The following is a 26,172-nucleotide window of genomic DNA, read 5'->3' on the forward strand; positions in this document are numbered from 1 at the left end:
TATCTGTGAGAAGATCATCCATCAAGTTTCTGTCGAGCAAGAGCATTACGGGGGATCTTCATAGGCGCGGTGAATGCTCGAGAGACATTGAACTCTCACGGGGGCTTGTATGAAGCTGAGCTGTGAAGCTGAGCTACGAGATGAACATTCTCGGTTAAGCGGGAATTGTTACCGGGCATCCAAAGTTGTAGAGCCACTGGCCGCCTGTTGGAAGCTTTGATCGACAAAGGTCCATTTCCCTTGATTGACAGTCCTAATCTTGACTCACTGGTGGAGTTGAGGCCGTAGGGAATGCTCCTACGAAGAGACATACGGTCCTCGCCTTGGGGAAAGACTAAAATGCTTGAATGACTTGGCCAGAAGTGGACAAACGCGAAATGCTCATTCATTGTGGACCCAGACGAGACGCCAACAAGAAGCGGAAGCGCCATCTTCAGGTCCTCAAGGGTCCGTGTGACACAAATTGAGACATGAACCATTGGGTGAAGAGGTGGAGGGTCGAGAATAAAGAAATCTAATGGAAGTCGTGTGGAAATAGCAATAGTCCAGGACAAGTTACTGGTGAGAGATCAGAAGTGAAGTTATGCCTCGTGAAGTTGTTGTTGCCGTCGGAGTGGGACCTACGGACTTGTGATTTCCGATAGGGCAACGGCAGGATGATGACAAAGCTCCATACCTGATGAGTACGATAAGACTGATGTCGGTCAATACACACAAAGGTGATGCCTCGAACAATGAGACAAAGCACTAAATCGGGCGGTATGAGAAAATTTAGCTATGGGAGGATACTGGGAATGAAAAATGGTGATGAATGTCATCATTTTTGAAAAATGTCGGCGGGGGAAGACCAAAAAAAATCTACGCCTCCGTGGTATGTACTAACATCGCAACATGATATCCATTACTCAAGGCTGTGTATCAGGCTGATACAGGCTCTAATGGCGGCCTGGGACTCTTTTGTCAAAGCACCACCATCCACAAGAACGCCAAACGCCTCAAGAAGAACTGGAGTTTTCTGCCATCTCACGAATAGAACCAATATACTGCGGAGTAGTCGACACTGAATGCGGAATCCTGCCCTTGACACGTTGCTGGAGGGTTACCTCCAGCTGTGTTTAATCGGTAGACGGCCTTGATATCGCCAACGGTAGTCGCTCGAGACGTGAGGTACAACCAAGCAACTGCACCATTGCCCTGGCCGTTAGGGCCGATGACCGAGTTCGTTGGAGCTTCCGAGGAATTGGCTTTCTGAGCAAACACCCTGCCAAGGTCGGGCGAGGTAGGCGCGTCAAAGGCGAAAACAGGAGTGGTCGAGTTGGAAAAAAAGTGATGTGTCGAAAGGACAAGATTTGATGGCTCTAGTGGGGCATCGGGAGCCGCTGGCAAGGGATACTGCAGGGCCAGATTGGGCATGATGGGTAGCAGGTCGGGCCAGTCTGAGGCGACACATGATACATTGTAGAAGCGGGCGACCGCTCCAACTGCAGCTGGGGTGGCAGTGGCATTGGCACATGTATAGTTCTATTGAGCGGGTTAGTTGCAGAGTGCCTTGTTGACAAGCTCGAGACACTCACTTGTACTCCTCTTCCCAAGGCCACATGGTCAAGAGTCAGGCCAGCCGGGGTGGGTAACGGGGTAGGTGCAACAGGCATTGCAGCCTTTGAGAGGTCGCAAGTGGGCGAGGGAGCACCTGCTTTGGCTGCCTGGATGTAGCTGAATACAACGTCCATATAGCCTGCCAGTGTGGGAGTCCATTCAAAAGTCCCCTTTGGAGGTGCCGGTGCGGCCAGTACTGAGGTTGCCAAGCAGGCAATGGTGAACAGGGACTTCATTCTTGGGCCAGAGAGACAGCAACGGTGATTATAATAAATATTAGACAGCTTCTCGACGGTCTGACCTGCAGATCAATCTGACAGCAAAGAAAACGTAGATGTTGGTGAAAGTCCAAAGGAAATGCGCAACGCGTCGAAAGCAGACAGTTTATGAGAACCGGGTACAGGAGGACGAAAGTGACCATGTAGCAGACCAGCCGCCGGATTATATGGCATTGTAATGAGGCCTGCCATGCTGGACCGCCATAGGATGGTTGCCCTCATGTCAGAGAGGATTGCAGAGCCCATGTTTCTATCTTCGGCCACGAGCACCTGCGATTGGGCTATTGGCGAAGGGTGGAGGCTGGTTCGGCGTGCGTCAAGGCAACACGAGGCGGCAAGGGGAGATTTGCCGGATCTGAGGATCGACCAGGGTTGGTGGTGGTGGTGGTGGTGGTGGTGGTGGTGTTGTTGGTGGTACAGAATTAGAAGGACGCGTATTGGCGCTGGCGGCAATTCTCCTCCAGAAATGCATAATACTGTACATATCGCCTTGGGCATGCCTGGCCAGTGATTAGAGGGATCAGGCCGGCCATTGGGACCTCCGCAGAGCCTGGTCGTCGGCGGCGTCGCTAATATTGTACCAATATGCAGGTGGCTTGCTAGCGGCGCCGGTGGCTGCGCTTCCTCCCCTATCGCTTCTCGATGGCTGTTTCATAGCCGCCCTCCAACCGCCCTCCAACCACCCAACGACGAGGAATCTTGCAGCCTCTGCATGCACCACTGCACGACATGCATACAACAGCAGCCCGGCTGTTAGAGAGTCGTTCGGCCGATGGGCCAAACGGATTTGGCCAAGGTTCACTATCTTGTCGGTTTCAGAAATCTCGCTACAGGAGAACCACTCGACCTGCCTTCGAACTGAAGAGCGCAGGCCGCTACAACGGCCGACAAGAAGTTTCGACCGGTGCTTGACCATATTGGCAGCGCTTACAATACAGTCTGAAAGAGCCACCCTTCCCCTCTCTTCACATGATGGGCAATGGGCCTCTGCATCGCAGCGACCGCATCGAGTGGATGTATTCTGCTGCTAGAGTCAAAGTCTGCCATCTTCCTCCATACTCTCCAGATGTGAATCCTATTGGGGAGTTTTCTCCCGAACTGAATGCGCTCATTACAAAGAAGTGGGAAGTCTATGAGAGGAGAATCCAGACTAAGATTTCGCGATATTTTTAGGCTGGTGCGCAGTTATGCGTCAAGTACGGAGTAATGCATCCAAATGCCGGATGGAACATGAGGAGCGCAACAAGGATACACAATTGTGTTTACGAACGCCGTGGAAGGAGAATATACCGTGATCATTCCCAACTACTCCATAAGTACAAAATAGAATTTGCCTTCAGGTTCCTCTCTCGTTCCAACCTTCAGGGCGCTCTCAACTTTTTTGTGCCTGGTTCCACAGAAGGATTCCAAGGCAAGGAAGCCCTAAGCCCCGGGTGTTAGCTGGGGTTGACAGGTATACGGAGACCGTTCCTCTCTGTTGGTCAGCCGATTATAGTGGGGTGTGAACAACCAGACAAGACCTTAATGATATCAATTGGTTCTGCTTGTGGCCGAGACTTGATACTCGTACCTTTTTTCTAAGGCCGGTTCAAAGTGGCGGTTACGCAAAAATCGGCCCGGTTCTAGGATTTCCACCGGAGACATCAACATACTGATTGGCTTACTAGAGAACTAACATCTCCTATCAACAGCATGGAACATAAGTCCACCGGAGAGATTCTCAACACCATGCGGCCCGTTACCGGCTTCACTAGCTGACTCGGACCGCGGGCTATATACTCTTGTCATTGCTCAAGTGAAAGAGGCAAAATGCATAGAAGTCACTCTTCCTAAGATTGAGATCATGAGCGGCGACAATCCGGAAACTGCGTACAAGGGCGATGCCCCCCATCAAGACCAAGAGCCTGGTCGAACTATGCGCAGCGATCAACGCGACTACTCAGTATTCAGTGTCAATCAAAAGAGAACTATTGTCATGGTTGGTTCTTTGGCGAGTTTCTTTTCACCTCTATCGTCGAGCATCTACTTTCCAGCACTGGACACTATCGCCGCGGCGTTGAATGTATCGACATCGAGAGTGGACCTCACTGTAACGACATATTTAGTATCTCTCCTCCTCCCTCTCAATTCTCTCTCAATATTTGGTTAGAGTCATATCTAATTGTTAGATCATGCAAGGAATTGCGCCCATGTTTATAGCAGGCTTCTCTGACGCTGCGGGAAGACGGCCGGCATATATCATCTGCTTCACAATCTATCTCGCTGCAAACCTCGGTCTCGGTCTCCAAAACAGCTACGCCGCTCTCCTTGTCCTGCGATGTATACAAAGCGCGGGCAGTAGTGGTACTGTAGCACTCGCAAACGGCTTGGTGGGCGACATGATCACCTCTGCGGAGCGAGGTTCTTACATCGCTTTTGCCTCCCTCGGGAGCATGTTGGGCCCGTCGTTATCCCCTATCGTCGGTGGATTACTTAGCCAGTATCTTGACTGGCACTGGATTTTCTGGTTTCTTCTTATCTTTTCGGGAGCATTTTTCCTGCCTCTTTTACTCTTCTTACCTGAAACGTGCCGAAAAGTCGTGGGGGATGGATCAATACCACCACCGCCGTTGAACTCCTCAGTGACTGACTTAATTCGACATCGTAGACGAGCAAGAAGAGGCCAGGCTGTTTCTCCAGAGACGATCAACAAAGTCCGAGAGAATTACGCTATTCGTTTCCCTTCACCACTCCCGACTTTGAAAGTTACACTCGATCCGGAGACCGGGGCGATCTTACTCACAACCGGATTGTTGTACGCTGGTTTCTATGCGGTCATGACTGGGGCTACAACCAGTTTCCACGAAATATATAAGTTCAACAATATCCAGACCGCCTTAATGTACATTCCAATCGGCGCAGGAGGAATTGCCTCCGCCATGACAACAGGTCGGCTCATGGACTGGAACTTTCGTCGGTACGCGAAGCAGGCCGGAATGCCGATCGTGAGAAACAGGCAACAAGACATTTCTCATTTCAACATTGAGAAAGCCAGGCTCGAGGTCGCTTTGCCCATGTACTATTTGAGCTGCATATCTATGGTTGCTTATGGCTGGGTTGTTGGTCGGAAGGTTAGCCTCGCAGCCCCTGTGATCCTTTTGTTTATCTCGGGGTGGTCTCTCAACGCGACCTCTCAAGTCCTAAACGCTTTGATGGTTGACATCTGGCCGGGACACTCGGCAGCGGCAACGGCAGCAAACAATCTGCTGCGCTGCGAACTGGGGGCCGCGGCTTCGGCTGCAATTAGTCCCATGCGAGTGGCCATGGGCTGGGGCTGGGCATACTCGACGATTGCACTGATATCAGTAGCCGTGTCGCCTACCCTGTGGTTGATGACAAGCCATGGAATCAAATTGCGACAGAGGCGAACGGAAAAGGAAAAGTCATCTAAATCCCAACCTCGAGAAAGACTTTGACCTCGGAGGCCATGAAACACGACCGACTCTCCTCCTTGCACATGGTTGAGCTGAGAGATCGCTTTCCATGACCATGAGTACCTAGAGATGGCATACACCCCCTATTTGCTTGGCACTTGTATTGACACAGCTTCCCTTAGCTTGTCTACTTATTCTGTCCACACATATTCGTGCTCTGAAAGCAGTGTCGACACATGCACAGCATCACGGTCACCGTAAAGTATGCCTGCACAAAGGATCCACTACTTTTCAATGCTTTAGAGTTGTAGATAGATATGCTCATTAGAAATGGTAAACAGAGAAAATGTTCATACTTTCTGACTGACCGACTGACTTATAAAGAGAGTGAAAAAAGAGTGAGAAGGGACCAAGTAAAGCCTATAGAGCCCAGTAAACTTTAGGGGGTGATACCTAATTTTAGCGGGAATGTATGGGCGCGAAGGGGATCTATTGCTTCTACCCCCATAAAAGGGGGGAACACTATGTGGTTTCTTCATTGGGAAGGTAACCCGAGTACGTGCGATCCCATCTGAATTGTCCAAGTCAGGGCTACGGAACATCTAGTTTCCATCGCCTGCATACAGTCGTCTTACTACTGCAGACGGGTAGATGGAACTCTGCTCTGGATTTCTTGTCGAGAGCTCAGACCGATTAGACATGACACATCAGTGGACTGACACCCAGAATGATAGATAGACTCCTGGAGTCTCTTTGAATTCGTATCTGCATCTCATGAGAACATGGAAAGGAGGTTCTAAGTCTATGGAAGGGTTGACCTGAACTGAAATGAAGCTGAGGGGTACGGCAACCATGTTGTTCTGGACAGTAATGGCGAGATGATGGATGCGAACCTCAGCCTACTATTCAGTTCATGGTCAAAAGGGAAAAAGAAGACCCAAACCCCTTTGCTCCCCGTCACTGCAGACATGTGGACTGATTCAGCCCGACAAAGGGGATAATGAGGAGCAAGATCTCTGTCGAGACAGCACGCGTATGCGCGCGGAGCCATCGATCTCCTGCCATTCCCGGCATCGTCTCCTTCTTCTTCTTCTTCCTCTTCTTCTTCTTCTTCTTTCCTTCAGCCCCCGATGAGACTGTTGAGTTCGGTACTGTTGATCACGGTACCCCTCTTTGCAAAGAACGTGAGCAAAAAGTCATGCGTTTCCTGCTCGCGGTCGGCACAAGCATCACTCAGCACGAAGAGCCGGTAATCCAAATCCGCTGCCTGCACCACCGTGGCCGCCACAGCGCCGCCGGTGGAAATGCCCCCCAAGATCAACGTGTCGATCCCACGTCCCTTGAAGATGGCATGGACATCTTGCGGCGCGTTGAAGAAGGGGCCCACGCGATGCTTCCTAACGACTATGTCACCCTCCTCGGGCGCCACGTCGGGGTGGAAGGCGGCCGGGGGCGAGTCGACGCCGTACGAAGCCGCACGCGACGGGTCGTGCTTGAGTCTCGAGAACGTCGCGTTCGTGTCTGGGACAGCTGCTGCCTCGGACTCGGTGAAGGCGACGCGGCAGTGGGCGATGGTGATGCCGAGGCTTCTGGCCGCCTTGATGATGGGAGCCGTGTGCGTCACGACCGCTTCGAATTTCGGGTCCATCTTCGTATACATGACCTGCAGATCGAGGAGCAGTAACGCCGTCCGTGACGGTACGATTTTGTTGGCTGCCATGATTTGCAACACCGATAATCTGGTACACCTGACAAATGGGCTGCGAGATCTTCCTCAAGGCAGAGTTGAGGCGAGAAACCAGGATTGAGCAACGAAGGATGATTTGTGAATTGCTCGTATGTGTGTCGTCAAGAAAGAGCCTTGCTCACACCCACGTTCTTAAATGCTCTCTGCTACCCTGCGCTCCGGTCCGGCGTCTAGTGCAAGCCGGTACCGGTCCGCAGCCTTTGCCGTGCCCGGACGTCGATCGAAAGATATTTGGCCGTGCCAGTCATCGTGACTTTGCTATGACGTTACCTGGCTGAGCACCGTGCCAAAGAACACAAGTCTTGATCCCCCCAATATGGAAGACCGTGAGAGAGTAGGCAGACCGGTACAAAGCCATTCTACTCCGTCCGCAATCACACGCCGCATATGGGGAGCGTGACTCCTGAACGATCTCCCATACTGTCGAGGTGAATACTAAATACTGATCCAACTGAAATCGAGATGGGGTGTTCATAGGACTGGCCTCCAGAACCGGCAGAGAGGCTAGTCGCAATCCAAATGTGCTGGGTACCCAACAGTGTGCATTCGATACACACTTTCAAGCCCAAGGATCACATCCCTACCACAGGCGAGTCTGTTACTCCTATTTACAACTCCTGTGTCAAGGGGCCACTTGGGTATGTTGTTGCGATCACCCCGGCGAGCAAACCTTTGCACAGTGATTCTGCTGCACCGCCGGGAATGAGCTAGTGACACCCCTGCTTCGTACAATACAAGCAAGGAACCTTTGGCTACTGTAGCCCGTAGGCTAAGCTCGGTACGGCAGCATTCAGGCCTTCATCGAACCCGTGGCCATCTACCCCATCCCTGGTGGGTTGGGCACGACGAACGGAGCGAGAACTGATCGGCACCGAGCAGAGAACACCTTCGACTCGGCCTCAGGGATGATTACAACATCCGATTCTTGACAGACAACAGAGCACCCCGCCACGTTGCGAAGTGTTCCCTGAAAAAAAAAAAAAAAATAACAGGACATCGCCCGTAATCGCGAGCATATTTTTGGCCCTGTAGTCAGCACGTCGGACTTCGTGGAATGAGTGATGACCGCAGAATGCTCAGCGGAAAGACACCACGTCGGCGCTGATCATAGGCGTGCCTCGTCAGCCTTTTGCCCTGACTCTGAAACAGCCGCCTCCCACGGACAACAGGAACTATATGTTTAGCTCGTTGTCTACCTCGCGGAGTCTTACTCCTCGCATACATGCATGCGTAAACACTCGCACATATTGCGATGGCTGCGGAGCACTGATGGCCTGAAGGGTACGGAGTACAAAGGACCATCTTCGACTTGTGGGAAAGGGGAAGTACAGTCTATTCCGGTTTGGGGAATGGTGCGACGGCGGGCAGAATCCTTCACGCACTTCAGCATTATAACATTCCTGTTGATGATTTGGGAGCAGAGCAAATCTCTTTCATGAGACATACAGTAGGCTCCTTTCCTTCCGCAGACCTACGATTCCAATGTGGAGGAGAAACGAGGAAGCAGTTTGAAACAGAAAAGATGAACGAGCTGGGATCAGGAACTTTGCAAGGGTTTTGCATATCGCAAACGGCACGCACAAGACCCGAAATCCTCAAAAAAAGGTTTAACCGAATTCCTCCTGACGCCATTCCGCTGTATTCGGATCCGGAGCGTGAAGGGCTGCACCACCAGCTGCTACCGCAGCCTCTCCGAGGTGTACAGCCGTGCGATCAACATCTGCCGAGCCCATCCAGTACAGCATTAGGAAAACCAAGAGGTGCAGGGCCATGCAGTACGCAGCAAAGAGGTTGCGCGAAGTCCTGGTGGCGAGGACGATTCTGGTCAAAGAAAAGATGATCCGCTCGGGAAGACTCATACGGTTGTAAGCACGCGTGGCCTCTCGACCGCGGAAAGCGGCAAAAGGTGAAAGTTTGGCCTCGTACTGCGACTTCCATCGATTCGAGGTGCTGTCATCTGGTAAGTGCACAGACAAATGGCCAGGCGATGCCCCATATGAAGTCGAGGATGCGGCGTTAGGTCCGCGATTATACGCCGACACGTATCTGGACTTTTCGTACAGACTGAGATTGTCCTTCTGCAGCGATGCGACTTCTTGGCGCAGTGAGGTGACCGTCGCGTAGGTTTTGGAGAGCTCTTCTTCGAGTTGCTGATTCTTTTGCTTGAATCTATCTCGTTGGGCTTGAATCATAGGCAAAATACCCGAACCTCCTCCGACAGGTTCACCTGCTCGCAAGGATTCGAGAGTGGTTGTCCGAGGCTGCATTTCGTAGCCTGAAATAATTGACGAGGTAGGTGATGCTCTGCCTCGTCGTAGAGAACTGGCCGGATGCCGTGACACGTAAGTGCCGGTCGCAGACATCCCAGACGATGGAAGCGCATTGGCTGCTTCCTCCTGTATTCTCAACAAATCATTCTCCAAAGTAGAAGAGAGCTTTTGAGACTTCTCTAGCTCTGCATTAGTTCGAGAGAGTTCTTCTTGGTGTTCTTCGACTTGACGTTGTAGGTCTTGGTGCGATACTCGAAGCAATGTCAGCTCATTACTTAACTTCTTGTTACGTGCTAGAAGCAACTGTTCAAGCGATTGTTTGTTGCCGCTGTCAGCGGATCCATTTGTAGGGGCATCATCGGTATTGTCATCGTCTCCGACTGACAACTCAAGTGATCGTAGGGTATCGAGCTCGCGCTTCAGGTCGTCATAATCCGACCATTTGTTGATCTTGGTTCGTAGGTCTTCGTTTTCACCGGAAAGTTGTGATCTTTGTCTCTCTGCTTGACGAAGTCTATCTTCCCATGTTCGCTTTTCGGCCTCCTTCTCGAATCGTGCAGATTCAATCTTCCTCAGTAACGCGGAGTTCTCGGATTGAAGCCGCAAGAATGCCGGGTCTTCTTCGATTTCATGTTTTGCCGCATTCTGTGACGCTCGGGCGAGATCTAGACGCAGTTGTTCATTCCTGGCTTCGACTTCGGCCAAACGGGCACTGGTCTTTTCGAGTTCTGAATGCACCATCTCCAGTTCTGCAGATGTAGCTTTGGACGAAGCGCTCTCTTGCGTGCCATCTTGCAGCCTCTGCGAGACCTCGTAGTTTGCCTTCAACTCCTTCAGAAGCCTGTCCTGGTTCTCGACCTTTTCCTCCAGAGCTTGTTCTCTTGACTTCCAGTTGTTTTGCTTCTCCTCGAGGACTTTCTCCCATTTCTGTTCAATTTCTTGTACACGACTTCCCGAGCCCGCTTCTGCCTCTCGCCTGGCATTGCTTTCATCTTGCAATTTCCTCTCTGTCTCCTCTAGTTGCGTGCTCAGCTTGTTCAACCTGGCCAAGAGTTGCTGATTCTCGGTTGTGAGCCTGGGCACAGTTTCCTCGGACGCTACAAGAGAGTCGACAGAGGCTTCCAGCAGAGGGAAGGGGTCGGGTGCTTCGGATAGGGGTTGGTAGAGTTGGAGAAACGCAGACGAAGATGTCTTGCCATGACCAGTTATCAGATCGATGAAGGACTGGTAGGCTATGACAGGTCAGTCAGTCATGGCCTTGAAGTCATAGGATGGCGACCAACACTTTAGCAGAGCTTTGTACTCTGTCAGCTTTGCAGCATCTTCTAGCTTTCTGAAGTCCTTCGTCTTCTGGGCCAATTCCTTTCGTTCTAACAGTGCGTCTCTTTGTTGGGAAACTATTTCCGAGGCCGTAGAATCGAGTTGGGGCATCAACGACGAAAGATCAATGTCTGAGAATATTAGCACCCTCAAGAGCTTTCGAGTAGATGCAACACATACTCCGCCATGCTGCTATAGCCCGCTGAAACTTGTTGTCGCTCTGAGCCGAAGGAGTATCTTCAGCACCATGATCGCTGGCTGTGCTTTTCCCCTGGGGAACGTTGGCCCCCGAAAGAGCTAGAGCATCCATCACTCCTCAGATATGGCCAGACAGGCTATCATAATAGCAGCCTGGTGGAAGCAACCGTCCACGACTAAACACTCACGCTAATTACGGAGTGTCGTGTACGCGCCATCAAGAAAGATACGTATGTAGCTAGTTATGCAGCGGGTTGGAGAAGCAGTCGACTTACCTTATGTAATCCTCCGCACCACGTCTCCAGCACAAGTCCAAAGATAATCTTTGACTTCTCAACAAGTGATAGCGACACGCAACTGATCTCCTCCTGCCTGCGCGCGGGAACAGTTCCTTCATAGCAGAGATATGGGTTAGAATGCTATGCGTTCGAAATGGAGCCACCAGAGAACCACGAGCTAAGACCTGCAAAACGAAGGCGACTATCCCCTCCAGAGTCCGGCCCATACGTCCTTCGCAAAGTGCTGGAGGATATTCCTCTTACTACCGAAGATGGCAATGACCAGGTTTCCATAACCTGTGTGGAGTACTGGAGTAGGTATGTTGTCAATATGCTCTTGCAACGGCAGCTCACCGTGCTCCAGGCAACAATCTGTATATTGGAACATCTGCAGCGGAGGTCCTCCACCTAGTATCCATCCCGCCAGATGACGAGAATGACGACGTCTCTCCTACCTTCATCCTTGCCTCTCGACTTCAGCCTAGTGGACATGCGGTGTCCGCAAGTTCTACCAATGCACCCGGTGTCCAGCAGATCCTAGTCCTTCCGGGTCCACTGAAGGCTTGCGTTCTCTGCAACGGCGTTGTGTCCTTCTACTCGTTACCAGAATTCAGTCCGGCATTTCCAAACCGAGAGCCAACAGGAGTGCAGTGGATAGGTGGCATAGACGAGAATGAAGGCAGAGATAATCCCGAGGGACCGGTGGTCATGATTGCAATGGCCAAACGGATTCTACTTGTGCGTGTAGGTGAGAAGCTCAGAGCTATAAAGAACAATATCGAATACCCCCGGTGCTTGAGATCGAGCAGGAGGGAGACAATTGCATGCGTTGCAGACGACGAAAGCTATGCCTTGGTGGAGGTAGAACACCAGCAGAAGATACCGTTGTTTCCCATATCATCACTGCCGCCAGACGATGATGAGGCCCCGAGCGATGCCGGCAGGCCTCCTTCTGAAGTCAGCAGTCACGGGCGGAGTACGAGCATGGGGAATCTAATCGGCTCAGACGAGATAAAACGTGACGCGTCACAGGATTCTCGCCTGAAGCCTCCAGATCCTAGCACGACTGGTTCTGACAGAGCACTGTCCCCAAATGCGACAATAGATGAATCAAGTGGTGAGCACGATGAGAGTGAACATTCGAAAACTCGACCTCGAGCCTCAACTGAAGTGCTTCCAGGCAAGCCAACCACCCGTCCACCACAGCCTCGGACCCGACTCAGACCTCACATACTTTCACCTTTCCCAGCAGAATTCATGTTGACCACAGGAACTGGAGAAACTGAGCCGGGCGTTGGCCTGTTCGTCAATTTGGATGGTGATGTTGTGCGTGGAACGATTGAATTCGACACCTACCCAGAAGATTTGCTGGTCGACAATTTCTGGGTGCCCGAAAAAGATGGGCCTCCTATGTCTGAAGAAGAACACAAGATTATCGTCGCCCTTCTACGACCCACTGAATTGCATCCAGCGCGGCGGCTTGAAATCCAGAAGATAGAAAACGCGGCCGAGATAGCCCATCCAAGAACTCTGATCCCTCTTCCCCAAGCAGTCATCAAGTCTGCACGAGCTGGTTTGCAACATCTTCTAAGCACACACCATTATTCTTTCAAAGATGCCCGCGAGCTTCTGCAGCTTGTTCCATTTTCTACGAGTGCACAAGGGCCCCTTTCCCCAGGATTGAGCTCGGACAGTGATCCAAGGACTCAATCCGCGGTCGAACAGCTGGAACAAGAACGGGCACTCTTCGACAGCCAATCTACCAATACTCCAGCAGAGCCCTCTTTGGAACTGATCACCAAACGTGCAGCGGAGGAGGCCAAGCTTGCTCGCCGGTTCGGGCTGGCATTTACAAGAAATGTTGTTTGGCACGGCCGGGACTTGTATATGATTCTTCAAAATCCCCTGATTGCGCAACTCGAGTATCGATTGCTGCTACTTTTGAGTGACGATAACCTGGCAAAAGTCAAGCCAAGCCAGGTTTTCGGCTTCCTGGCCGCTATTCATGGTCGCGAGCCTCAGGATGAAACTGAATTTCTGACCTTGAATTATATCAGACAAAAGGCTAGCCTCATCCTGCTCCTGCACCTCCAAACTCAGCTCTCTGATAAATCAGGACAGGAGGACACCTATAGAGCGGTGGAGAACACGCTGCACGATAGTGGCTTGGATCCGCGGATCGTCCTTTCTCTTGCGCCTCCTCTGGCATCTGAAGTGCTTTACGGGCCAGAAGGGATCTGGCTCTATCAAGGCATGGCAGAACTTCTTTACGATTTCCAAACGCCAATCTCAGGGTTTGAAGATGCGCCTACGGACTTCTGGATGATGATACGGCATTTTCTCATGCTCTGGCAAGAAAAGCGAGGATACGGAAGCATAGCCGACGAGAAGTACGTTTTTGACTCCGTTGATGGTGCGCTGCTTCACGTGTTGCTCCACCTCGATCAAGCACTGCCATCAAACAGTCCGGCCCAGAAGTCCGTCAAAGCCAAGCTGAACAACGTAGTTGATCACTGGAAGGGCGACTTTGAGCGAGCAATTCTACTCCTAGAAAGGTACGATCGACTATTTGTGCTTAGCCGCCTATACCAGGGTAGGAAGCAAGCGCGCGACGTCCTACGTACGTGGAGACGGATCATTGAAGGAGAAAAGGATGTCGACTTCGGCTCGAACACGGAGCCTGTGCAAGTTCAACTACGACGGTACCTCAACGTTATTCGAGATGCAGACCTGGTGCAAGAGTACGCGGTGTGGCTTGCTCAGCGCAATCCTCCTATGGCAGTTCAGATTTTCACCGATGACACTGCGAAGGTCAAATTCAATCCTCAGCAGGTTGTGCCTCTCCTTAAAGAACAGGCACCTGGGGCCGTTCAAGAATATCTAGAACATCTTGTATTTGGCAAGGGTCTCGACAGATACGCCGATGACTTGATCGGATACTATCTCGACTCTGTACTGACAGTTCTCGAGAAGTCAGAAGCTGCACGTGCGTCATTGGCAGAGAGCTACTCCTCATACCGTGCGCTCGAGTCTCCGAAGCCAACATACCTCGACTTCATCAATCAGAATGCACCAGACGAGCCATGGTGGCAATCCCGGCTACGCCTGCTCCAGCTACTCGGCAATGGCGCGTACGCGACGACGACAAACTCAGGTACGGGCAAAGACCTGACTTATTCGGTCCCAACGGTCTTGAAGCGTATGGCGCCGTTTTCAGAGTTCCTCGTCTCGGAATCCATCATCCTGGACGCACGGCAGGGTCGACACAAACAGGCCCTTAAACTCCTAACACATGGACTTGGTGATTTTGACACAGCGATACGATATTGCTATTTTGGCGGACCGGCACCTGCCTATGCTGTCACAATCGATGTTAGCGCTCTGCCCCCCCGCGATGTACAGATCGAACTGTTCAATTTCTTGTTCCACGAATTCCTCGCCATTCCCGATACGGAGGATTGTCTCGAACGCACAAGTCATCTGCTCGGAAAGTTTGCGACGTTCTTCGACCCGCTGGCCATATTGGTAGATGTCCCCGATACGTGGGGCGTGGATGTGCTCGCAGAGTTTCTCGTGCGAAGTTTCCGCGCGGCGACAACGGAGCGAAATCAAGCCGTCATCATGAAGGCGTTGAGTGCGGCGCAGAATTTGCAGAAGCAAGCCGAGTTCATTGACGTGTGTGAGAAGATGGGCGCGAAATTTGAGCGTGAAGTCGCGCACCACGGCGACAGGGACGAGGGCTCAATGGACATTGAAGTTGCTGGCGCACGAGTCTAGGTTTGTGTGTGGCATTTCCAATGATCCATAGGGAGGAAGCAACTCGTTAGTACTTAGTACTCGGTCTGTAGGTGGATGTTGAGGCAGCTGTGGCAGGTTACTTATTACTATAACATTACACACTATCTGCCTCTCACGTGGACCAGCACAGGGAATCGCTCTATATGTAAAGATTCAAACATGAGGAGGAATGAAAAATGAGGTACCATTGCCTTGAAATCTCCTATACCAAACCACTATCAAACGCCAGATTGATAAGAACAAGGTCCGTCCACTCCCTTGGTACTACTAAGTCGCGCGCTTGCTTGATCGCTTGTGTCTAGAAATTTTGAAGAGAGAGAAAGGACGTGAAAAAAAAATTGACTCGGGAAGACAAACACAAAAATTAAGAACTAGGTCTATGAAAACCCCAGTCAGGGGTATGAACGTAGCAGTAGTAGTAGGGTACGCTGGTCGTCAAATCGTCTCTTTTGTCCCACGGGTCGGCCGTGTGGATGGTGTTGTTAACAACACCTTCCACCCCCTCTGGAGGGAGGTCTTCGAAACACATCCTCCCACTCCCCGAGATTGGTGAGGATGCCGTTTCGTCCGGCGGGCCGTTTCCGGCGCTTGCGCAGAGTGCTATCGTCTCCCGCCGCGCCGGAGCGTGCGCTCGATCCTGCATCGCCGTCCCAACCGCCGCCGTCACCGTACTGGATTCCGCTGGCGGGGTCGTCGGGGTCGATCTCGCCCAGCTCGATTTTGGTCAAGATCATACGCGCCAGGCGGCTGAATAGTTCTTCGACGTTTTCGCCTGTCAGCGCGCTGACTTCCATGGTAACGGGGATCCGCACTTGACTGGCCCAGCGCGCTGCGAGCTCCGACGGCACTTCTCGCCCTTCGGTCGACGTTGTGGCGGTCCATTTGTTCGAGGTGTTGAGTAGGGAATCAGCGCGAGAACGTGTCGTGCCGGTCGGTGTGCCGCCGGAGTCGGAGGGGAAGTAGGATTGCCGGCTCGAGGCGCTCGAGGCAGAGGGTGTGTGATCTTGCTGTTGTTGTTGTTGTCCGGGCAGCGTCGCCGCACTCCCGTTCATGGGCTGTGGTTGCGTGCGCGAAGTGTCTGCCAGATCGGACTTGTTTGCCGCAAGTATCACGGTCAACTGCGGGCTCGCTAGGGCCCGGGCATCGCTGAGGAACGTCGGCAGGGCGTTGAAGCTGGCAAGACTGGCCACGTCGTAGACCAGGATCGCTCCCGCTGCGCCGCGGTAGTAAGAACGACTCACGCTGCGGAATCGCTCGGTCCCGGCAGTGTCCCATAGCTGGAGCTTTATGCGTCTTCTGTTGGGCGCCGTGCCGCATTTCACAATCTTGGATGAGAACTCGACGCCGATGGTTTGCGAGGAGAGTACGCGCCATTCGTTTTTGACGAACCGGTGAAGGATACAGGATTTCCCCGTGCCAGAGGGGCCGAGCAGGACGACTTTGGCGAGATAATCGTACATGCTACCCAACTCCTAATCGCTGTTAGAATAAACTCAAGGGTAGGCCAGGAGGGAAACAGATGCGTACCTGATTCTGATCGGGTATCGAACTCATGTCCGACGATGCGGACGGTCGACGCGGGCGAGCCATGATGGCGGGATTGCGTTATCGAGCCGTCGACGTCGGGCTGAGGTTGCCGCAGGATCGTCTCTGTCGTCGCCGTCGTTCCATGCAGGAGATGGAACAGCCAACATTAATTTGATCGACGAGTCTCGTCTCGCCGTCCTGCCCAATGCGGGTTTCCAGACCACATGAGCGGGTGCTTATGTAAGGTTAAGGACGGGCGGATTTACTTTGCTCCGAAGGAAGGGGGAGCAACAGGAGGTTATGCCTGCGATCGTTTCTCATGCTGGGAAAATGTGTTATGAACAAGTGTATCATCTATGTTGCGGGATGAAAGAAGTGACCCTATTCTCGTAAGAAGAAAGGAGTCCTCAGACTTATGAGGCCGCGATGCTGGGGTGAGAAAAAGAAGGCCCTTAACTGTTCGGAGCACCATGCGGGTCTTTTCACGCAGTTGTGTTGAGGTACACATACAGGTACATAGAACATCCGTGCATACTCCGTCTTTTGGACGAGTACTGTAACTTTAGCTGCCTTCTGCAGAATTACGTAGGAGGATCGAGGCCGTGCAATTGTCATCATCATCACTCACAGATGGCTCTCGCTAGCGGGCCTTTGCCGTGTCGCCGGGATGTTTAGTCCCTGGATCTGCGATCACTGACAGTCGCGAAGCCAATGGTAAATGCCATTCTCCTGAGCAGGGCAACAGGTGGCGTGTGCGAACAAATAATCGAACAGGGATCAACATTGTCGTAGGCGAACTTGAGGTAGAGATCCCCAGGCGGGGTGTGTGAGAGCAAACCGGGTGGTGTCCACGACTAAGGCCAAATGCTGCATGTCCAGACTTCTTGTTTCAGCCACTCTTCCGCTGTGTGACGGACATGTGAGAAACTCTTCTTTTTCTTCCCGGATGAGTTGCATGGCACTCTCTACTATTGAAATTAACCCCCGCTGCAGTCCAAATACTAATTTGAGCTGTTTGAGCATGGTGTCCTTTAAAGAGGTCGAGTTTTGATCGAGAGATAACCTCTCCCAAGAACGTCCACCTACTCCCGACTCCTGCACAAGCAAGAAATATGCCTTCGAGAAGTCAGATGGCCAACGGCCTTCCAACATCTAGAACTCCCTCACCGCCCGATTCTGTCCACAGCACCTCTTCTTCGAGCACATACTTCTCTGCAAGTTTAGGTTACTCACCGCCAGCCTCCCCATCAGTATCGAAGCCAGCACATACGTTGTACAGCTTACAAGCATCTCGCCCGCGACGGACGTCACCTTCCCAGACAGTTCTAGGAGCGATTGATGAAAATGGTGGCATCGTCTACCCCGACACACCATTGTCCGCTACCAAAGAGCCCAGCCCTATCGCCCGTCTGCATGCATACACTTCAGCGCCTAACAATAAGAAGAAGACGACAATTGCTTCAGCTTCAAGGCCGCCAGCCAACGAGTTCGATGTGGTTTTCGGTCCCAACGGCGAGAAGTTCGCAGACTTACGAATGAATCGCAAGCTGGACGTCGAAAAGAGCCGAAGCATGCTCAAGCGCTTGATGTGCTTTGGATGACCTTCTCCAGAATCCTCCCGGTCATAGCATAACAGTTTGGAGGTCACAGTCAAGAGCCGTCATCCCAGTTGCATCGCCTTTGACGGCAAAACTTCGAGCGTCTCGGCTGCGCGAGGATTCGGCATGAAACGATAAATGAAAGTAGATGATGAGAAATGGCCAAAATAACAAAGAGCAAGCTTCCGAATGAGGGGATCCACAGTACCTTGAGCTCAGGGAGAGGCAGTGTGATATCAGAAACTAGTTATGAGGAAGAGCGATAATGGCTCGAAGGAGTATTCCGTTAGGATGGGTCCGGTGGTGCTGGTGGCTCACGATACACGCACGGTGAACATCGCTAGCAATGCAGTGGGTATCTGAATACATCCGTAGCTCGCATGGACAGCATGGAGATTCTTCCTTTGTGGCCTGTGAGGCTCTGTGCCAGCAAAGCTATGGCGAGCATCCGCAAAAGGGACTGGCCTTCATCCTTGTAAAGCGGATCGGCAAAGGTCTTTCCCGCACCAAATGGCCTGATCGTAATTAATCCTTGCTAGGATATTCAGCCACGTCCGAAACGGTATGATAGCCGAGGTGAATTAACAACTTTCCGTCTGCGCCCTACGAATTCTCCATACTGAATAATCACCTTTCCTTTACGCCGTACAAAGGACCACAAGCATGCTGCCGTGATATCCGACCATATGCAAAAGCATTCCGAGAACGTTTGTGATTTGACGGCTTTCTGCAGCCATCGCCCTTTTCGATCGAATTGTGGTAGGGTCCTTACACCGACCGCGTATCTCCTCAATGACAATGAGGTCTTCGGACCCAGACCTGTTGGCGTATGGATCCCATGATGGAACCCCTCCACTATGGGCTTTTTGAAGCTTTGAAACACTTTTATATGGTAGGACTCATTACCCCCCCCCTGTCAAAGCTGTTGTTCTTTGCGGTTCCCTACTTTTGCCCAACCTTTGTCTTGCACCACCTGATTATGGGCTGCGACGCTCGTAATCAGTCAAGGCTATCAAACAGGAGCATTTCGTCATGCAGTCCGGAATCTCAAATAGGTAATGGTCCTCAAGCATGAGTGAACGACCAAGCGAGTACTTACATGTGTGCCTGGTAGGACAACAACCGCAACACCTACGTACCGAACAGATAGACTCCTCCGATAACACCTTGACCGACAGGCCTCCACCACCAAGCGAGCCTCCAGACGACAGAGTAAAACTAAGCATCCGAGATCCGAAGAAGATAATATCATTCTCTTCCAATGACCCAGAAAGTCCATACAACTGGAGCAGGAGGCGGAAGGCCATCATTTTCGTTGTCGGCATCGTCACGGTGATTAACAGCACGCTGGGCTCGTCTCTACCCAGCAACGCGATCGACTTCATCGCTGAAGACTTTGGCATAACCAGTCAATTGCAACTCCCTCTACCAATCTCTTGCTTCCTCGCCGGCTATGTCGTGGGACCAACTGTGTGCGGTCCGCTTTCAGAGCACTTTGGCCGAAAACCAATCCTCCTTGGCTTCTTCCTGTTCGCTACTGTTTTCAGCATGGCGTGTGCTGTTGCTCCTAGCTGGCCAGCTCTATTGATATTCAGGTTTCTGTTCGGAGTAGGGTCGTCTGGGCCAATTACAATCGTAGGGGGATTATATGCTGATATTTACAATGATGCCCGGCAGCGAGGAGTAGCAATGGCTTGGTTCATGGTTGCAACTACCTTTGGGCCTATCCTCGCACCAATGATATCGGGATTCGTCAGTGAGAACACCACATGGCGGTGGACCTTTGCCGTTGGCACACTGTTCGCCGCGGCCACGATCCCATTGATCTGCATTATGCCGGAGAGCTATACGCCGGTGCTGTTGAGTCAGAAGGCCAAAAGGCTTCGCAGAGAGACAGGTGATCCGGAGATCATCGCACGAACTGACCTTCAGAAGAAGACCCTTCGGCATGTCCTCACGGTGGTTATGACACGACCCTACAGAATGCTTTTCCACGAGGTCATAGTAATGTGCACCTGTGCCTACCTCGCTCTGGCATACGGCATATTCTACATTTACTTCGAAGCGTACCCGATCATCTTTCGAGGGCCGGATTCGATATACAAATGGTCTTATGGCCTAGCGGGGCTTGCCTTTTTGCCGATTGGTATTGGGAGTATTTTTGCCGCCCCGATCTTCCTGGGGTGGGATTCATACCTGGCAAAGGCACAGAAACGCAAGGAGAAATGGGCAGAGAAGGAAGAGTACCGACGACTTCCACTAGCGTGCCTTGGTGGTCCGCTTTACGCGGTGTCGATTTTCTGGCTTGGTTGGAGCGCAAAGCCCGGGACATTTTGGTTGGCTCCTGTCGCATCAGGCGTTACTTTTGGCATGGCCTTCCTGCTCATATTCATGGCGCTGTTGAATTATTTGACCGACGCATATGAGACGTTTGCCGCAAGCGCTCAAGGCATTGCCAGCACTTGTCGCAGCATTTTGGGTGTTTTGTTACCACTTGCGGGCCATAAGATGTTTTCGCGATTGGGCATTGCGTGGGCGTGTAGCGTACTGGGATTTTTGAGCTTGGGAATGTGCCTGATACCCTTTGCTTTCATCTGGTTTGGCGACAAGATCCGAGACAACAGCAGGTTTTGCAAGGAATTGAAGGAGCTCAAAGCACGAGAGGCGGCTGAAGAGGAGGAGAGAGAAAGCAGCCAAACAAGCCTCGCGGCACGAGACGACGGAATGGCGAACAATGACGAAGGCCAGGAGGACCGGGAGAAAGTCTACAACAAGGTATGACACCTACTAAAGTAGTTGGTCGCTGTTGGTACGTACCGGCGACGGCAGTGAGGCGGCGAGTCGGCTTGTAGACGACAGCTTCATCCGTCATAGTGCGGACGCATTATCGGAGTTGAGATAGCCGATATGCAGCCACTGTTTCAAGTTTTTTTGACTTCAACAGGTCCTCGTTGCTTCCATTATACCTTTTTGTGAGATGGTTGCCCGTCTTGCATCTTTTTTGCGAGGCCGCGCACAGGACTAGTTAATCGCCTGAGCCCGTGAAGCGATGGGATTGTCGGCTTCGAGGTTTTGTTCCCGTGTATTCCTCTCTCTCCCTCGCTGTTTCCCTCCCCCTCTCTCGACCGACGTTGTGCGATTCTCGCAGACGCGTCCCTGTGGCGATCTGGACCCGTTCGTTTACAGCTGTAGCCGCCCATCGATGCAGCAAAAGGCCGTTCCTTGGGCCGCGTGTACAATGACAAAGACACATTGCACGGCTGGTCTTGGCTGAGCCCAACTAGCGGCCTAGCGCTGTTGTTTGAGTGGCATGAGCCTACGGCGAGGCGAGGGCAAAAACTGGCATCAAGGTGCGCACAAGTAAGGTCGATTTCTTCCTTTCCATTCGTGAGCCAGGTAATCGTCCACGAAAAGTTGAGAGCAAGAAAGAGATAAAAGGATAACGGAGACATCGGCGGCCGGTCGGTGGTGGATCGGGGGGCCCCGTTTACTCGTTACTTGCTTCGGTAGCTACGGTACAAACCCTCAGACAGGTAGTATGTACCTCACGGAGTTGTAATAGGTGCAGTAGGTTTGCTCTACCTACCTACGGAGTAATGTCGTACGGATACGCCTACTCCGTGGATACTCCGTACAGACAAAAAAACAAGAAAGCAACAACGGCTGGCCGCTGTCGACACTTTTCCAATAGCGGTAGCTGGGCCTGGGAGCAACAACATCCCATCAATCCTGTCACGTCTTTTTTTGCGCCCGTCTAGTCAGACCTTTCCTGAGCACATTTCCACCGCAAAACCCCGTCTGAACAAAAAACTTGCTTAACCTTACTCATGTCAAGCTACCTTGGGTACCTACCCAGGTAGGTTATTGGCAGAGCGATTGACTGACTCTGAGCACGTTTCGAGCGCAGGTTCTTGGCTCTCCCTCCCCTCTGCTCCTCCCCCCCCCTTCCACCGTCCAGCCAGGAAACAATGGGCGTACAAAAGAGCCCATGGGACCCATGCCCAGAATGGTTCGCGGGAGGGCGTGTTCAACTACTTCTTAGAATTGCTCTGTCAGGGTACAGTATTACGCGGTCCGACTGTTCCCCAGAGCGAGCAAGGCCCAGGAGCCATCCAGCCAGCAGGCTAGCAGCGTCGTGTCTACTACTACTTACAGACTACGATACACGATAGTGCCTTGCCTTGCCTTGCCGAAGCCAAACCAAACCCAACCCGAACTGGTGCCGATAAGTAGATATGAAGCACTGTGCTGCGTCGGCGTCATTCAACAAAAGTCCACCTCCACCACCACCGCCACCAGCCAGGGAATTTTCCATACTTCAACGGCCCGATATGTGCGGTCAGTGGACGCCACTCGAGCTCTCAACTTCTTCGATTTGGGATCAGGTGTTCCTGGCCAAGATGCAGAATTTCCGATCCCAGCACGACGACGCATGGGAAGAAGACTCACGACCCTCGTCCGGTGGTGAGTTTGGCGTATTCAGATCACAAAAAAGTCACAAGTTATAGGGGCATGGGTGGTGTTGCTAACACTTTCTACCTACCTCCCAGGTCTGCGTCGAAAGACAACGTTTTCGGAAAGGATCAATGTGAGCACGAAGCAGAACAGAACCAGCACCAGACAGTGGGGAGAGTATGCCCTGTGGGTTGGCAATATTCCGTCCAACACGACCGTGATGAGCCTGCGGGATTACTTCGCTGAGGCGGCACCGGCGGAGTTGCTCACCATCTCGTACAACCCGGACGCCAAGTATGCGTTTGTCAATTTCAGCACCGAAGCCGCGCGCATCGCCGCCATTGGGAAAGCCGCCAGCCAGCTCTTCGACGGGAGACGGCTGGACTGTCGCATTCGTCGAGACAAGGCTTCGAGATCGACCAAAGTCAGCTATGGTCTCAACAGTTCAGACCGTCAGAGGAGACTCTCCATATCGCCCGAGAGACCTGCGAGCATGTGGAACAAGGTGGAAGAGTTGAAGCAGCACCCGGAAACCGATGCGTCTCAACGTGGCAGGGACAAGTACTTTATCTTGAAGAGTTACTCCTTGGAGGCCTTGTATCAGAGCCTGGCCACGAATGTCTGGCATATACCCAAACGACACGTCGAGAGATTGAACCATGCTTTCCAGGTAAGAGAGAGAGAGAGAGAGCGGTCCCTGTCGTGTTTGTGCATGTTAGCTCTGTGCAGTTCTGTGTCAGCCATACTGATGATCGGGTGTCTCTGTTCGCCTTTTTCCAGACTGGCAGCAAAGTGTATTTTCTCTTTTCCGTAAATGGATCAGGTGAATTCTTTGGCTATGCATCCATGACGGCCGAGATCCGACAAGACGAAATGTCCGTCACGACGCCCGGTGCTTCTCATCGTCCGTCCAGCGACGCTTCCACCGAATCGTTGCCCATTCATATGAGGTCATATGGTGCCGATGCCCAACCAACAGAGTTCAGACATCGAGCACTGTCGACTACCTCGTCAGACGCCTCTTACGGGTCCATACACTATGAGCCAGAGCGGAGAAGAATCATATGGGAAGCATCGCACCATACATCAGATCATCAGTCTGTCACGCCCGAGGACTTTTCACCCGACACCATGACGCCGGTAACGCCGTCGGAGTCGTCTGGGAGGAGTTTCCGAGATTTTCCAAACACTGCGAATTTTGAGTACGCCTCTTCGCCTTCGATGTCGATGGCGCTACCCCCACAAGCGGCGGCGCACCCTACTGGCTCGGAATTGCAGCATCTCAGCGAACCATGTAGGATCAAATGGCATTCGACGGTCAACTTACCCTTTGACGAGGTCCGGGGGTTGCGGAATCCTTGGAATGAGAATAAAGAGGTCCATGTGGCTAGGAATGTAACGGCGGTTGAACCAGATGCTGCTGAGAGTTTGTTGGAGAGGTGGAAACGTAAAGATGAGGCACGCCGATTTCAACACTCTCAGGACGCCATATCGAAGGCTTGGCCTGGTCGGTGATAATCATCGTCGGCATTCAAACGGAGGTGTTGCAGCTGACCTTTGACAGTTGAGTTTTCCGGGAGAAAGGGTGTATGAATAACGAGAATGATGAAGTTAACGTTCCGAGGGTAAGATGATGGATAGATGAATAGATGGCCGTGTGCATGCTGCGTTCTGAGGTACCTGATATGCCTGTTTGTACTCGTATTTGAGTAGAGAAATACCGGTCCGGTCGGGTAAGATAGGAGTAGTATTGTATCCCTGACTTGTTGAACCAGAGCCTACTGCGAGGAAAGGCAGTTGTCACAGATGGACGGTCCTGTACAGTACCTACTCTAGTAAATACGTCCCGACCACTTTGTTCCGTTGAACCCAGCCCTGTTCAGAAGGCGTCCTAGTCAAGAGTCTGGTGGTGAAGCCGATGAAGTAAGGGAGGAGGTAAGCTGTACTCGTACTCTACTGGATAGTGAACCGCTTTCCCATGGGTGAGGTCTTACCGGATGCCTGGCCTGCTTTGCCGGCCCCTCTTGGGACCTACAGAACGGAACTGAACATTGCGGCATACGGCATTGAGGTACGAGTAGGTACCGAGGCGCCTAGGTCACTGGGGGGCGAGAGAGGCTGACAGATCCAAGACATAGACTGTACATTGAACCGTCCATTCGAAATGACAAATAAGTGTTTTGTGCCTAAGATTGATAACACAATGAGTTTTGTCCAAGATTTTGAACACGGGATGTGGAATTGTGCGTGAGCGTTTTGTGCGTACTGTGATGGCCCTTTCTTAGGTAATGCGAGGTGAGTAATTTCTTCAAAACTTGCCCCTCGATCGATCCCACGCCAGGCGCGGGGGCGTCCCAGACACAGGCTAGAAGTGCCTAGAATTACCTTACCTAGCGGCCCACCAAGCCCCCCCCCAAGGCCCCCCAAGCGCCCCTAGCCCAGTACCTCTGCCGGCCTAGAGGCTTGGAACTTGGGTTTCTTTATTAACTTAGGGTTCAACGCACAAACCTCTCACCCCGTTTAGCAGGCGGGTTGGTGGACCGAGCCCGCCTATCAGTGAATCGGGTTCACGGTCGATCTCGGGCATTAACCACCTACCTAGCACTTACGTACAACCCACTTAGCCAACCCAGATGCCCCCCCGGGCGCACAAAGCACTCACCCTACTAATCCATCCCTCCCGCGCAGTTCAAACCTTACGCACGCGAAGAAGTGTCAAAGAAAACTGTCAAGGCCTCGGTGGTCCGTCTCACTGACCACTAGCATGAGGCCGACCTACGTATTTGCTACTTGTGACCCTACAGAAAACGCACAATAAACTCACGGGTCCAGAAGCTCCCCAGAGCAGCGTGAGGAAGGTGCCCGGAGTCTCAGCTGTATAAATAAGTGCACAATTCCTTCCTCTCCCTGCAGTTCCAACCTCACCACACCACAACCACCAACATCACACAGTCACCACACCAACACCACACACTTCTCACTCACACTCGACAAGACATACCAGCAACCAAAATGGGTCCATGCACTTGTTCCGGTCCCAGCTCCTGCAGCTGTGGCTCTTCCTGCCAATGCTCTTCTTGCGGCGTAAGTCTGACCTAATACTCCCTCACCGAGAGCACTCTACTTTGGGAGCGAGGAGAGAATATGGTTGACTAACGTGTGGATGTGTGAGCAGAAATAAGTCAAGCCATAAAATCGACATCGCCAACGCCACAACAACAACAGCAACAACACAAAAACCAACAAAAAATTCTGCATTGTGATAACCTTGAACTTGGAATTTTATGACCTCGACGGGGATGACATGACAACGGTCAGTTCAATGCCGAGGAGCAGTCAACAGTCACACCTGTGTATCAATCCTGGGGAGACGGAAGAATGCTTCGGATTCACTTCGACGATATTAGATACGGGAAGCCGAGAAAACTGTGTCGAGAAAATCAAAGCCGGTACTGACTGAACTGAACCGACACTGCTGCCACCACTGATCGGAATCATGTCTCAAGTCGGCGACTCAACTATGATTCAATATGGAATACCTGGTGCGAAGATACATAGTTGATTAAATATCATAATCACAGTTCATGTTGACACGTCCTCTGATCTTCTCTCTCTCTCTCTCTCTCTCTCTCTCTCTCTCTCTCTCTCTCTCTCTCTCTCTCTCTCTCTCTCTCTCTCTCTCTCTCACACACAC

At 52.0% G+C, this 26,172-nt stretch overlaps 10 protein-coding genes across 10 annotated transcripts; 6 read left to right on the forward strand and 4 right to left on the reverse strand.

Annotated features, from left to right (window-relative positions):
• Positions 1 to 1,023: 1,023 nt before the first annotated feature.
• PV08_03118 (uncharacterized protein) lies at positions 1,024 to 1,832 on the reverse strand (the record flags this gene model as incomplete). The annotated part of the gene is made up of 2 exons (XM_016377475.1): positions 1,024 to 1,521; positions 1,575 to 1,832. The coding sequence occupies 2 exons, from the start codon at positions 1,830 to 1,832 to the stop codon at positions 1,024 to 1,026; spliced, it is 756 nt and encodes a 251-aa protein (XP_016239045.1).
• A 1,014-nt stretch (positions 1,833 to 2,846) lies between these two features.
• On the forward strand, positions 2,847 to 3,047 carry PV08_03119 (uncharacterized protein; the record flags this gene model as incomplete). The annotated part of the gene is made up of 1 exon (XM_016377476.1): positions 2,847 to 3,047. The coding sequence occupies one exon, from the start codon at positions 2,847 to 2,849 to the stop codon at positions 3,045 to 3,047; it is 201 nt and encodes a 66-aa protein (XP_016239046.1).
• A 670-nt stretch (positions 3,048 to 3,717) lies between these two features.
• PV08_03120 (uncharacterized protein) lies at positions 3,718 to 5,329 on the forward strand (the record flags this gene model as incomplete). The annotated part of the gene is made up of 2 exons (XM_016377477.1): positions 3,718 to 3,978; positions 4,043 to 5,329. The coding sequence occupies 2 exons, from the start codon at positions 3,718 to 3,720 to the stop codon at positions 5,327 to 5,329; spliced, it is 1,548 nt and encodes a 515-aa protein (XP_016239047.1).
• Positions 5,330 to 6,407: 1,078 nt separating this feature from the next.
• On the reverse strand, positions 6,408 to 7,007 carry PV08_03121 (uncharacterized protein; the record flags this gene model as incomplete). Its single annotated transcript, XM_016377478.1, has 1 exon — positions 6,408 to 7,007. One exon carries the CDS (start codon positions 7,005 to 7,007, stop codon positions 6,408 to 6,410), a length of 600 nt encoding a protein of 199 aa, XP_016239048.1.
• A 1,634-nt stretch (positions 7,008 to 8,641) lies between these two features.
• PV08_03122 (uncharacterized protein) lies at positions 8,642 to 10,934 on the reverse strand (the record flags this gene model as incomplete). Its single annotated transcript, XM_016377479.1, has 3 exons — positions 8,642 to 10,536; positions 10,588 to 10,755; positions 10,805 to 10,934. 3 exons carry the CDS (start codon positions 10,932 to 10,934, stop codon positions 8,642 to 8,644), a joined length of 2,193 nt encoding a protein of 730 aa, XP_016239049.1.
• A 320-nt stretch (positions 10,935 to 11,254) lies between these two features.
• On the forward strand, positions 11,255 to 14,877 carry PV08_03123 (uncharacterized protein; the record flags this gene model as incomplete). Its single annotated transcript, XM_016377480.1, has 2 exons — positions 11,255 to 11,414; positions 11,465 to 14,877. 2 exons carry the CDS (start codon positions 11,255 to 11,257, stop codon positions 14,875 to 14,877), a joined length of 3,573 nt encoding a protein of 1,190 aa, XP_016239050.1.
• Positions 14,878 to 15,380: 503 nt separating this feature from the next.
• PV08_03124 (uncharacterized protein) lies at positions 15,381 to 16,488 on the reverse strand (the record flags this gene model as incomplete). The annotated part of the gene is made up of 2 exons (XM_016377481.1): positions 15,381 to 16,370; positions 16,426 to 16,488. 2 exons carry the CDS (start codon positions 16,486 to 16,488, stop codon positions 15,381 to 15,383), a joined length of 1,053 nt encoding a protein of 350 aa, XP_016239051.1.
• Positions 16,489 to 17,537: 1,049 nt separating this feature from the next.
• PV08_03125 (uncharacterized protein) lies at positions 17,538 to 18,026 on the forward strand (the record flags this gene model as incomplete). The annotated part of the gene is made up of 1 exon (XM_016377482.1): positions 17,538 to 18,026. The coding sequence occupies one exon, from the start codon at positions 17,538 to 17,540 to the stop codon at positions 18,024 to 18,026; it is 489 nt and encodes a 162-aa protein (XP_016239052.1).
• Positions 18,027 to 19,094: 1,068 nt separating this feature from the next.
• On the forward strand, positions 19,095 to 20,804 carry PV08_03126 (uncharacterized protein; the record flags this gene model as incomplete). The annotated part of the gene is made up of 1 exon (XM_016377483.1): positions 19,095 to 20,804. One exon carries the CDS (start codon positions 19,095 to 19,097, stop codon positions 20,802 to 20,804), a length of 1,710 nt encoding a protein of 569 aa, XP_016239053.1.
• A 1,454-nt stretch (positions 20,805 to 22,258) lies between these two features.
• On the forward strand, positions 22,259 to 23,993 carry PV08_03127 (uncharacterized protein; the record flags this gene model as incomplete). Its single annotated transcript, XM_016377484.1, has 3 exons — positions 22,259 to 22,487; positions 22,574 to 23,148; positions 23,208 to 23,993. 3 exons carry the CDS (start codon positions 22,259 to 22,261, stop codon positions 23,991 to 23,993), a joined length of 1,590 nt encoding a protein of 529 aa, XP_016239054.1.
• Between the last annotated feature and the right edge of the window lie 2,179 nt (positions 23,994 to 26,172).

The sequence above is a fragment of the Exophiala spinifera genome, assembly GCF_000836115.1.
Source record: "Exophiala spinifera strain CBS 89968 unplaced genomic scaffold supercont1.2, whole genome shotgun sequence".
Taxonomy (NCBI): Eukaryota; Fungi; Ascomycota; class Eurotiomycetes; order Chaetothyriales; family Herpotrichiellaceae; genus Exophiala; species Exophiala spinifera.